Source organism: Meles meles, chromosome 8 (genome assembly GCF_922984935.1).
Source record: "Meles meles chromosome 8, mMelMel3.1 paternal haplotype, whole genome shotgun sequence".
Lineage (NCBI taxonomy): Eukaryota > Metazoa > Chordata > Mammalia > Carnivora > Mustelidae > Meles > Meles meles.
Genome location: NC_060073.1, coordinates 105,570,432 through 105,583,767, shown reverse-complemented (window position 1 = coordinate 105,583,767; position 13,336 = coordinate 105,570,432). Strand labels below are relative to the sequence as shown.

The 13,336-nt window shown below is 48.0% G+C and overlaps 1 protein-coding gene across 2 annotated transcripts; it reads left to right on the top strand.

Moving 5' to 3' along the window:
* The first annotated feature begins 554 nt into the window (after positions 1-554).
* CD3E (CD3e molecule) lies at positions 555-12,322 on the top strand. Of its 2 annotated transcripts, XM_046015201.1 has the most exons (9): positions 555-665; positions 777-888; positions 2,869-2,889; positions 4,924-4,941; positions 8,831-9,046; positions 10,025-10,192; positions 10,753-10,799; positions 11,691-11,781; positions 12,150-12,322. In XM_046015201.1, the coding sequence occupies exons 2-8, from the start codon at positions 840-842 to the stop codon at positions 11,745-11,747; spliced, it is 576 nt and encodes a 191-aa protein (XP_045871157.1). In that variant the 5' UTR covers positions 555-665; positions 777-839; the 3' UTR covers positions 11,748-11,781; positions 12,150-12,322. The 2 variants fall into 2 exon arrangements, with proteins under 2 accessions (XP_045871157.1, XP_045871156.1); XM_046015200.1 differs by having other exon boundaries at positions 11,691-12,322.
* Positions 12,323-13,336: the final 1,014 nt, after the last annotated feature.

The following is a 13,336-nucleotide window of genomic DNA, read 5'->3' as shown; positions in this document are numbered from 1 at the left end:
GTTTCTCCCTCTCCCTTTGCATCTCTCCCCTGCTCAGGCTCGCCTTCTCACACCCTTTCACTCTCTCAAATAAATAAATAAAATCTTTAAAAATAAAATAAAATAAAATCTTTAGAAAAACAAACAAACAAACAAATATCCAGGTGCCTGGGTGGCTCAGATGGTTGAGCGTCTGCCTTCGGCTCAGGTCATGACCTCAGGGTCCTGGAACTGAGTCCCATGTCGGGGATTCCTGGCCGGTGGGGAGTCTGCTTCTCCCTCTGTCCCTCCCCTGCTTATGCATTCTGTGTCTGTCTCTGAAATGAATAAATAAAAAAGAAAAGAAAAAGCAAATATTCAGTGCTCCGCCCCCTTGTCACAATTTATTTGGGGGGCAGGGTATTGGCGAAGGGAGTCCCAGTCATGGCATTATCACCATGCAAGCCCCGCACAGTGAAACTGCAGGTATTTCTCATCCTCCCTCCAGGTTTTGCCACAGCCCCGTCGCTTGTGCTATGGGAAGATATGGGGCCCATCGCTCCCCAGCCAACCCAGGTGGCTGCCTCGGCCTCGAACGTTTCCAAGTGACGTAGAACCCTACAGGCCCAGAGGCCCCCCCACACTTCCTGTGTGGGGTTCAGAACCTCGCCTCCCCACCCAGCCTTAGGTGCTTGCTTCGGAAAATGGTGAGTCTCCCTCTCACAGGTCCCCTTTTTCATCCCGGCGTTGGGAACAATGACCTCAGGGTCCTCACCTTCAGCAGGGGTTTTGGGAAAGTCCTCTGGTTTCTTTTTCAGAAGTAATAAGCCGCAGGCCTCCGCCATCTTCGGTAGAGCAAGGGTCCATCCAGTGAGAGAAGGATGCAGCCGGGAAACCTCTGGAGAATTCTGGGACTCTGTCTCTTATTAGGTAAGTAGGATGAAAGGAGAAAGGGTTGTTTTTCTCCAGACTGTGGGAAGGCTCGCAGCCGACGGTGGTGCTGCCCAGTGGTCCCACAGGGGCTCATTTACCGGAAGATGGAAGGACGTTGTGCGACATTAGGGCTCTGGGATCTAAGCCTGCAGGCTAATGAGAGAGATGCACGGGAGGGTCTTCAAGGAGCAAAGAAAAACATTTGGGATCGTAGCTTCTGAAAGCAGAGAAGTCTCTCTGCCTCCAAGAACAAGCTTGTTCATCAGTGAACCACCCAGGCTTTAAGAACTAACACAAAAGAGATTAGAAGAGCTAATCTCCACCCCTCCTCGTGAGGAGAGCAGATAGTTGGACTCAGACCGTGCAGGGGAATCCCTGATCCCTGATCCCTGAGACTATACACACCTCGTAACCCTCAGTCCCTTTCTGATGGCCAAGAACTTTGGATTAATTTAGTCCTTTTGAAGCAAGAGAGGGTATAAGCTGATAAATAACCAAAAGCAATTCCACATCCCATAGGAGATAAGATTAAAAAAAAAAAAGTTGCCGTTTATTAAGTGCCAGAGACTGTATAAAGAAAAAATTCTTTGCATGTGTCAACTAATTGAATTCTTACCTCCATCTTGGAAGGTAACCCTGTTCCATCCCCTACTTCACAGACAAAGAAACTGACCCACAAAGATGTAACAAGTAAATATGTAACAAGTAAATAATGTATTTACTTATGTAAATTGTTACATATGTAACAAGTAAATATGTAACAAGTAAATAACTTGTTTAAAGCCACACAGCTAGTAAGGGCAAAAGCTGACCTGGGGTACAGCACCGTCTGTCTACACGTGGCTACATGGTGTAAAATGGCTCGGGATGGTTTTATTTCAGCAGCTTAGACGAGGCGACCCTCCCATCGCTGGGGCTCCTCTCTCAGAGTCAGGGCCGCCCTGTCTCCACTTCCTGCCTGGCTGTGCGTCTCTCAGGCGGGAAGCCTCACACACATCTCCCAGCATCCTGCCTCCGCAGGACTGGAATGATGGGTCTTACAACTCACATTGCTAAGAAGCTCTTGGGTTTCTCCGTCCGCGACTGGTGCAAGGAAAACATTCTGAGATTGTCAAGGGGCAGGATGTGACCCCTGCAAGGAGCGGTCAGGCGTTTTCTTAGAGGCTTGTAACATCAATTATGCTTTCCCAGGGCGGAGGGGGTGGGGAAGGTGGAGAGAGAGAGACCAGATATCAAAGTCCCAAGCACCCCTCAAGATTTGGCATCAAGAGATGTGCCCCCTCTGCTCTGGAAATGGATGGGCGCTGGGCGGGTAGAGGGGTCTCACTCCATGGAGACGCTGTTGGTAAAAGGGAGGTCCAGGTATATGGAAAACTTCGAGGCAATATCAAGGAAACTGGTCCATCACAACGAACCCAAGTTATTGCTGAGTGAGGAGCCCAGGCTTTTCCACACACAGGCTCTACTTGATGAGTAAGGGGAACGTCAAATATCTTCGTCTCTGAGTCAAGCAGAAAACAAATGGAAAAACTGAACAATCAGGCCAGCCGGAGCCTGAGACAGAGCGAGAATCTCAACGTGTATGCCTAACTGAGAGCTTGTTTTTCTTCCGCAGTCTGATTTTCAAAATGGAGGCTTGGCTGCCAAATTCTTTTGCTGTTTCTCCAGTGGCTCAAAAAGTAGCCTCAACTTTTTCTAACTCCTGTGTGTCAAATACTGAGTGTTCATGTTTAATGCTATATGCTTCTTTGTTTTGTTTCGTCCCAGCTGATCGGGAACCCCGGGTCCGCACCCAGCAGTACGTGTCACTTACCTGGGGTACAGGAATAGTATGATCAGGGGATGGTTGGGAAAGACTCTAGATGTTCAGAAACGGTGAGACCAGACCACATCGCTTTCTCTGCTTGGAATTTCAGGGGCCCACAACCTTTACTAACTCTTTTTCTTTCTTTCTTTTTTTTTTTTTTAATTTTCTAGTTGATGCTTGGGGGCAGGAAGGTAAGATATGCTTTCTTTCCTTGTTATGAAATCGACCTGGCATTCTTTGTTTTTATGAACGGAGCTTTCTCTAAGACCACCCTGCACACACACACACACACACACACACACAGAGCTTCCCCAGACCCCCATAAAAGGAGTTTCTACCACGTTCTCTTTTGCCTTTTCCTGATCAGTCTAGAGATAGTTCCAGCCCAGAAGAGGATAAGCAATGGAGATCACAGGAAATACGAGTCTTAACCATTCAAAGGGAAAAAATCGAGACTGTTGAGTTGAATGTGCCAAAAGTTCCATTTGTTTGCATTTCGTATTTGATGTGGGCTTTTGTAGAGGGTATGAACATATGCATGGGGACGTGGGAACTAAGCCTCTGGGGCATCATTTGGGTGCACCTTTTTTTTTTAAGATTTTATTTATTTATTTGACAGACAGAGATCACAAGCAGGCAGAGAGGCAGGCAGAGAGAGAGGAAGGGAAGCAAGCTTCCTCTGAGCAGAGAGCCCAAAGCAGGGCTCCATCCCAGGACCCTGGGATCATGACCTGAGCAGAAGGCAGAGGCTTTAACCCACTGAGCCACCCAGGCAGCCCTGGGTTCACCTTTTAGAGTCACATGTCCAAATGCTCTGGATGTGTGTGCATGTACATTTGTGTGTGCACACGAGTGTGAGTATGCCTGGCCTGGACAGGCTTCCCAATCAGAGAGGTAGAGGCAGGAGTGTCCCAACATTGGAAGCCTTTCTGCTCAATCAGCTCCTCTGAGCTGAGTGACCCAGTTTTGTGTTTAAAAGCAGCCACTGGGCCTGTCTACACACTGTGACACTGCCCCACTGGCAATGTTTTTAGGATCCGTTTTCCTTTTTTCCCCTCTTTTTATCCTGCAGCATGCTTTAATGTTACCTTATGTCGAAAGCACTCGTGTGCTTCAGGCTAACCTCTTCTGCATGCTTCTGCTGGTTAGAATTGATTTTTCTTCAGCATTGATTTACATGCAATATCTGTCTTCTTGTTGCCCCGGCTTTATTGAGATGTAATTGACATATGACACAATGTAAGTTTAAGGTGTATGATGTAATCATTGATATTGCAAAGTCACTTAGGATCCATTTTTGTAAATTGCCATTACTTGTTTAAAGTAGGGTGTAGGGCCCCAAATGCCTTTTCCTATACAGCTGGGAGGAATTAGAAGATCCATTGTTTTCCTCTTTTTTGTTAATTTAGAAAATTGCATTTTATTTTTTTAATTTTTAAAGATTTTTTCTTAAGATTTTATTTATTTATTTGATAGAGAGAAATCACAAGTAGGCAGAGAAGCAGGCAGAGAGAGGAGGAAGCAGGCTCTCTGCTGAGCAGAGAGTCCGATGCGGGACTCGATCCCAGGACCCTGAGATCAAGACCCGAGCCAAAGGCAGAGGCTTACCCACTGAGCCACACAGGCACTCCAAGATTTTTTTTTTTTAAAGAAATCTCCACACCCAATATAGGGCTCAAACTTACAGCCCCAAGATCAAGAGTCCCACATTCTGTCAACCGAGCCAGCCAGGCTCCCCAGAAAATCACATTTTAATACTGTGAGGGAATTTGGGGGTGCCTGGGTGGCTCAGTGGGTTAAAGCCTCTACCTTCGGCTCAGGTCGTGATCCCAGAGTCCTGGGATCGAGCCCCACATCGGGCTCTCTGCTCAGCCAGGAGTTTGCATCCCCCCCTCTCTGTCTGCCTGCCTCTCTGCCTGCTTGTGATCTCTGTCTGTCAAATAAATAAAATCTTTAAAAAAAAAAAACTTAAAAAAAATTACTGTAAGAGAATTTGAAAGTTAATATCAACTTGTCTGTAATCATTTCACGTGTCGTAAACGTTGCTGACAGGCTGATCCCGTGCCGCAATGCAGTCTTTTTTCTTTTTCTTTCTCTCTTTTTATTAGAAGAGAGTTGACGCACAATGTTGCCTTAGTTTCAGGAGGTCCTAAGCCAAGGGAACAGGGTCTGGGCTCAGGAGCTGACACAGTGTAGCTAATGGCGGCTTATCCTTTCCTTTTCAGATATGGAGGAACGTTCGGGTAAGAGGATTTTCACTATACACCATCCTTTATCAAATGTGGAACAAAATGGTATGGAGGACAATCATAGTAATAAGCACTGAGAACCAGAACTACCAGAGGAAAAATATAATTGTCTATCGGTAGGATCTGTATGAAATGTGCCTATGTCTGTCTCTATCATGGGTCCCTGAGCATGCGTTCAGGGAAGAAAACATACGTGGGTGTGGCTGGGAGCCACCGCTGAATTTTCATGCAAATCACGAGTTCATTGAAGGCACAGATGGCGTCTTATTTACCTGGCCCAGGGCCTGGCACATAGTAGGTGCCCAGAAAACATTTTTTGAATGAGTAAGTGATCACTAATTCCCTTTCTTCAAGAAGCTGATGGTCTTGTGCGGGAGACAAATAACCGATAACACAGTGTGTTGCCTGCTGCGACATGGGTAAAACAAGCTATAAAAATAGCAGTGGACAGCTCTACAGAGGAGGGCAGGGGAAGCCTCCCCAGAGGTGATTCTTGAGCCGAGTGTTAAAGGATAAGCTTTGGGATGCTGGGGTGGCTCAGTCAGTTAAGTGTCTGACTCTTGATTTCAGCTCGGACCACGACTCCAGGGTCATGAGATCGAGGCCTATATCAGGGTCCCTCCCCGCTCACATGCACTCTCTCTCTCTATCTCTCACTAAATCATAATAATAATAATAAAGGATGAACTTGTATTTTAGAAAGAAGGATATTTTAGGCAGAGGAGCTAAGGCTGTGTAGTGTAAGGTTAAGAAGCCAGACAGCCGCACTTGAATCCTGGATCAACTTCTTACTCTTTGAGTATCTGAATAATTTCCTTCACTCTTCTGTGCTATAACATCACTGTGTATAAAATGGAAATGATAATGACACCTAGCTTATAAGATTGTGTTCAGGATGGAGTAAGTGATTCACTTAGAACACGATCTGACAGGGACGCCTGGGTGGCTCAGTTGGTTAAGTGGCTGCCTTTGGCTCAGGTCATGATCCCAGCGTCCTGGGATCGAGTCCCACATCAGGCTCCGTGCTCGGCGGGGAGCCTGCTTCTCTCTCTGTCTCTGCCTGCCACTCTGTCTGCCTGTGCTCGCTCTGGCTCTCTCTCTCTCTCTCTCTCTCTGAGACAAATAAATAAATTAAAATCTTGAAAAAAAAAAAAGAACATGATCTGACATATAGAAGCAATGGGTGAATTTTCGTTATTATCATGGGAAGCATGCCAGCTAGGTAATAAGCAGTATTAAGCATGCATATTCTAGGTATTTATTGCCCTGAATATTTTACCTGAAATTTCTCATTTAATTCTCCTAATGTCCCTATATTACAGACAAGGAAACCAAGGTTTAGAAAATAGTCCAAACACCGAGATAAATATAAATGCAGATTTAGTTGATACTGAAGTTCATTTTCTTTTTTTTTTTTTTTTTAATTTATTTGACACAAAGAGAGAGAGATCACAAGTAGGCAGAGAGGCAGGCGGGGCGGGGGGGGAAGGGGGGGGAAGCAGGCTCCCCACTGAGCAGAGAGCCCAACACAGGGCTCGATCCCAGGACCCTGGGATCATGAACTGAGCTGAAGACAGAGGCTTTAAGCCACTGAGCCACCCAGGTGCCCCTGAAGTTCATTTTCTTAACCATCGTGAAACTCTGTCTCTGGATGTGTATCAAGTCTTTGTGAGCTTTTGAACCAGTGCTAGGCACAGACATCCAGGCCCTCGTCTGAACATGTATGTCTAAGCTTCACTACCAAATTCTGTGCTGTTAAAACTCCTGAGCAATTTTCTTTGCATTCTTTGCATTTCTTTTTCAAACAAACACACTAAGCAGAGTGAAATGTCTATTTATTTTTTTAAAAGATTTTATTTATTTATTTGACAGACAGAGATCACAAGCAGGCAGAGAGGCAGGCAGAGAGAGAGAGGAGGAAGCAAGCTCCCCACCCTGGGATCATGACCTGAGCCGAAGGCAGAGGCTTTAACCCACTGAGCCACCCAAGCGCCCCGTCTATTTACTTTTAAACGGTTTTATTTATTATTTCTGGCTTCTTTTTTTTTAAGATTTTATTTATTTATTTGACAGAGAGAGATCACAAGTAGCAGAGAAGCAGGCAGAGAGAGAGAGAGGGAAGCAGGCTCCCTGCTGAGCAGAGAGCCCGATGTGGGACTCGATCCCAGGACCCTGAGATCATGACCTGAGCCGAAGGCAGCGGCTTAACCCACTGAGCCACTCAGGTGCCCTATTTCTGGCTTCTTTAACATCACCAAGAAATAGCAGTATTGAAAATTATTTCTAAATTATTTCTAAGTCAAAATAATATCAACTACCTATGTCCTTATACTCAACTCAAGAAAGTAACTGACATTTTTCTTTAAGCATCTGCTATCTGCTAAGTTTTGCCAGCATAATCCATCTCATACTTGCAAATAACCTGTGAGGTAGGTGTTTCATCTCCATGTCCCAGATGAATAAACTGAGGCTCAGAGAAATTCAGTGACTTGTCTTCAGACACACAGCCTAGGGCAGATCTGGGATTCAAACACTGGGCTTCTGGTGCAGTCCAGTGCTCTGTTCACAACAGCATTCTGTATGGAAAAGCTCCCAGCCGGGAGAGGACTGTCTCCGAGCATCACCACCTCTCCTGTCTTCCAGCTGCCACATCCAGGCTTGAGCATAGCCTAGTGCCACCCTGTGTCCTGGGCACAAGTCTTCCAGAAAACAAGGATGCACCCCAGCCGCACCTCCCAGGACAACATTGCCTGCTCTGGGGAATGTGCCTGGGTCCCTAAATTATATTAGCAGATTTCAGTTGTCCACACCAAAAGTGCCTCCCTCTAACAAAAATAATCGAGAGTTGATTATACGTAGAAGATGGTTCAACGTAAGCCAGTTTTTATTGGAAGAGCCATTCCCTTCAAATGAGTACGGTCCTTTACCTAATTCAAGGGCAGTAAAAGAAAAGTGGTATAAGATAAGGAGAAGGGTGTTTGATTTCCACTATGAGGGATTCTGTTGATTATAAAAGAGAATTTCTGAATGGTGAAAAATAGGTAAGGCCAAGAATCAGTGGTTCAAGGATCTTGCAAAGATGAGTGAAGGTCTTTATCTCTGAGAAGACCCTTTCATGTCTACCCAGAATACAGTTCTTGCTCATGTAAGAGGCTGAGCTTGAAGACTTCTAGAATTTTCCAGCTTCAGGCTTCTAAGACTTTCTGAGCTTCAGCGGATCGGGAAGCTGGGGCACATGCCGGTGCACATTCGACGTGATGAAACTCAACAGCCTCAACGAGCATACCTCACCTTCAAGGCTTGGGGCTCCCTAAAGGATGGGCCTTCTTGGGAGGTTCTTGGGGATAATGTCTAGTCCCACTTGAAAATTTTTATCTACAATTTAAACTTAAGCCGAGGTTATTTTCTTACAGTGCTTTCCTTTTTTCACGTTCAGGTGAATCAACAGGTTCACCTCCAGAGAAATCGAAGTTTCTCTGTCTTTCATGTAGGCCCTGGGGATGCTGTTGAGTGAACGAAGGAGAAGGAATTGGTTGGGAGAGATTATCCCCAAGAACTGAGGTCCTTCTAATTCCTATTTGGGAAATATTCTCAAACGGACTTTTCTAGGCTTTCCTTTACTTCCCTGCTCCCCTTCCCAAGCCCCCATGTCCATGCCTAAACTCTGAAGTCACCTTCCAAAGGTTCTCTGGTTCCCCTTCTCCTTCAGATCTCCTCTTTCATACGTCCTAGCCAGTAGAGCTCCCCTTTGACAAGACTATCTCAGACCTGGATGACAGATGACTTTCTGCGTCTGGTTGGTTCTTCTGTTCCTAACCTGCCTTTGCCAAAATTTTACTAGTTTCTCTCTCCAATTTCTCTTTTCTTCTCTCCCAATTCCCAGGTTATAAAGTCTCCATCTCTGGAACTATGGTCGTGCTGACATGCCCTGAGGAGGTTGAATCTAAATCTGCAAAATGGGAAAAAGATGGTGTAGCATTACAAGAAGCTAATGAATTACAGTACATTATGCCTACATTTTCAGAAGTGGAGGACAGTGGTTCTTATACCTGCTTTTCAGAAAACTCGAAGAAGAACTCTCTCTACCTGAAAGCAAGAGGTAATATAGGTCCCCAGAGCAAGCACCATGGGACACCCTAGAAAAGGCCATTTCAAGAGGACATTCTCAATCATTTCCCCTACCGTACCTCACAGTCCCCTGGCACCTTTGTGCTTTTCTTATACTCGATCCTGAGACTCTCAGGGGCCTCACAGCATCAGTGTTTTCTGAAATATGGATCAAACACCAATTTGGAGTTGTCTGGGAAAGGCCAGACCGCACTCGATCTAAAATGAAAACTTTCCAAGAGACAGGATTGTGTCATTTGCATTATACTGAACCCAGAATTATGGCACGTCAATATGGGTTTATCTGGTGCTTTATCCAGAGATCAGTTCTGCAGAAGGATTTACAAAGCTGCTATGATAGCGTCCTAAACTAAGGCATAATAATGATAACTAACATTAGTATCAAGTACTATACTAAACGCGTGCCAGGGATTTTTTTTCATGTAATCCTCTCAACAACCATGATTTAAGTACTATTTGATTCCCATTTTTTTTAAGATTTTATTTATTTATTTATTTACTTTCTTACTTATTTGAGAGCGAGGGAGCATGAGCACAGGGCAGGGAGAGGGGGAAGCAGGCTCTATCCCAGGGATCATGATCCTGGATAGATCCCGGGATCATGACCTGAGCTGAAGGCAGACATTTAAGCAAACCCAGGCGCCCCTATTTTATTCCTATTTTATACAAGGGGAAACAGAAGCTTTGTGAGTTGTAAACACTTCTCACAGCTAGTGCCTGAAGGAGCTGGGACTCGAACCCTGGACTGTCTGACTCCAGAGCCTCTCCCCATACCCTTTACTCTTTGCTTGGTGTTACGAACCTTGAAAGGTCCAGCTCTGGCCGTGGCAAGCATGTGAGTAGTGAAGGGAGAATCGCCTTTATTTGTTCCTTGCTGGTCTCTACCGTCCTTGTGTCTTCTTTCCTCGATGATTTCTCGTCCTCTCCCCCGTATCTCCGTCCCCCGCAGTGTGTAAGAACTGCGTAGAGGTGGATGTGATGGCGGTGGTTGCCGTCATCGTCGCTGACATCTGCATCACTCTGGGCTTGCTGCTGCTGGTCTATTACTGGAGCAAGAAGAGAAAGGCCAATGCCACAGCCGTGATGAGAGCAAAAGGTGCTGGCGGCAGGACTAGGGGTAAGAGTTAAACTGAAAGAGAATCTCGCCAAAGGGGATGTCCAGCCTGGGCCAGGATGGGTGGCGAGTCCACAGCCAGCTCAAGACAGCTCCTATAGAACATTTCCTGTGTGGCCCACCTCTGGACCAAGGGGATCACATCTCAGATTGCTTCTCTCTATCCTGCCCTAGAGAGATACAAGAAGTACATTAACAAGATGGCTGTGGGTGTTCTGGAGTGATGAGATTCTGATTCCACACCTCCCCCCCCACCCAACCCAGTCTGTGGGGAGAGAGACTCTGGGATCTTAGTTTCTGCCTATTCCCTTCCCTTACCCATAGATAAAGGACACATAGAAGGACTTTGAGCTGAGGAAAGTCATGAAATGATAAAAAGGGTATGGAAGTGGTTAGAGATGGGATTAAAGGAAACAGGAGACGGAGTGGCCAAGATGGGAGAAAGGGAGGCCTAGAGGAGAGAACGAAGGAGTTGCTCTTCGTCCCGCCTGAATCAGGATCTTGTGGCCACCAGATGGGTGTTCCCTTGTGGGAACTAATCATTTCCCCTCCATCCTCTGCAGGACAAAACAAGGAGAAGCCACCACCTGTTCCCAATCCAGACTACGAGGTACCAAGGGATAGAGAGGGGGAGGGGATCTTTCTAGGGGAGAAGGGGACCCGTGGGACAGTCTATCTGGCCGGCCGGACACCTGGAAGCCCCTCGCTCAGGGCTCCCAGACAAGCTACGCTGTGCCTGCGTCTGCCTCCTTCCAAGCAGAGCAGGGCGGTGTCCAAGGCTGCATGGCTTCTACAACCAAGGCATGTTGCGGGGGGCGGGGGGTGACACCCTCTTTCTGGGGCTTATCCACTAGCGGGGATACAGCATGGGGAATACCATATCCACACACTCTAACATGGTCAATTCAGGACTGAGGTCCTCCCCTCCATGCACTGGTGCAGACACACGGGTTGTAAAAATATTAAAGTTCTGCATTGGTAAATAGCCCCTGGCTTCCTGCCCCCTCTCCCAACACACACACAGCCAGACATCACAGCCTCTCCCCCATTAGACTGCCTCTCGATTTGACAACTAAAGAGTTAATGCCTGGCATGGCAGCGAACCTCCGGGATTGTCTAGGCGGGATGGTGTGTGTGTGTGTGTGTGCCCTACCAGTTGTTACGTATCAGGACGTGCACACCTGAACAAACTCGCAGATATTGACTGAGCGTGTGATAGCCACTTTCATATAAGTGACTTCATTTCATCCTGACAAATGCCTCGGGGCATTTGATGGGGTCTTGAGATTCCCATTTTTGAGATGGGAAGGTTGAGGTTCCCAGAAAGTGACAGGTTCAAATCTGGCCCCAGTGGGGGCCCAGGTTAGAATTCGAGCCTGCCTCCTGACTCCTAGGGCCAGGTCCTCTCTGGGACTCTAAAGCTAGATCTCCAGGGGGCCCTCCGTTCTTGGGAACTATTTCCTCCCACCCTGATGACCACAACCTCTCTCTTCCACCCCAGCCCATCCGGAAAGGCCAGCAGGACCTGTATTCTGGCCTGAATCAGAGAGGCATCTGACGGCTCCTGAGGACACAGCCTCCTCCACGCCCAGGTCTGGTTTCTCCAGGGCCTGCTACTCCCTGTGCCCTGGGCAAATCCTGGACCCCAGAAGAGAATTGTTCCTCTGCCTTGTGGAGAACTCACACCGTGCACCCTTGTCCCCAGCTTCCTCCATCCTCCCTCCTGTGCTTGCACCCAGTCCTAGACTATCTCTGCCTCATTATCCTGTGAGACGTCCCGTGCTCACACCCAGACTGTCCTCTGGTCCGGGCACTTACTCCTGTCATTCGCTCCCACTGTCACCTGTTCCTTCCTACCCTGCGGGAGATGTCCCTGCTCCCTTCCCTTCCCCCCTTCCCTGGGCAAAACATAAACATGCCCCTGTCCCTAACTATTCCGTCTACCTCTCTATTTTTCCAGATCGCTCTTTGGCACCCCTTTGTGGGGATGGACGGGGTAACTCTGCCCCATTCGCAGACCCTGGCCCAGAGCCAGCCCCTTACTTCCTACCCCAGGTCTTCCCTGCAGGCCCCTTCATGAATATGCTAGGCTCCCTGTCAGCTGAGAGAGAAAAGAAATAAAGAGTATTTGGGCTGAAAGAGTTGCTGTCCCTCTTTTCTGGGATGCCCTCAGAGGCTGCCTTGTTTCTTCACGTCCTTTGCCTCAGTTGCCCTGCTATGATCCCTCAAGCAAGTGCTACCTGTTTTCACAGCCGGTGGGGGCATTAGCTCCCACTGTCTTTCGAGAGGATGTTAGGGAATAAATAAAAAAGAGAGAGAGAGAGAGAGAAACAAGGGGGGCGAGAAATGGTCCTCTGACTCACTTCTGTTGGAGAAAAACACCAAGGATGGCAGAGAGTGACTGATTGGTCTCCGATGAGGTGGTCAGTTCAGAAAACAGAGGACAGAAGCAGAAGCCTTCAAAGACAGGTGTGGGCGACGGATGGTAGCTTAGAGGCTGTGGGGCGGGACCCAGATTTCCACAAGCTGCTGCCGGGAGGAAGCCAGGGCTGAGCCCCAGGCCAGGGGAGGGGGGAGGGAGGGGCACTGCTCGACAGCCTCCCTCCCCCGCTGCCAAGCAGCAGCCTGCAGCCAAAAGGTGGCTGTGGTTTGGCACGCCCGGATGTGGGCTGAGGGAGCCGGTAGCAGGGCCTGGTCCCCACCCGGGACCCTGTGCTCCTCCAGCTCAGAGCCGAGGCCAGAGCTGTGAGAAGCCCCAACGGGCCCCCTTCTCCCTCTCGGCACCCAGAAACCTCGCCAGCTGACCACAGCACTATTTATGCGCTTGGCCGCCACGGAAAGGCCATTCGTGGTTAGCAGCCTGCCACGTGCCATGCACGCTCGGCCTCAAGCTTTTGGCTACTGGTTTGCTGTCCCTGCTGGAGGGTGCCTCCTGCCCTCCGTGCACTCAGCACCGCAGGCTCACAAGCAGATGGTGATGTTGCCCATCACTAGCTGCTGACCAGCCGGCTGGCCCTCTGGTCCCACGTGCGCCTGACAATGTTCCAGGAAGGGGAGGTATGGTTCAGGGTGAGAAAAGCATTAACAGCTAATGTCTAATGAGCCCTGACGAGCCTCTAGAAATCACCTCAGCATTTTCCATGTGTT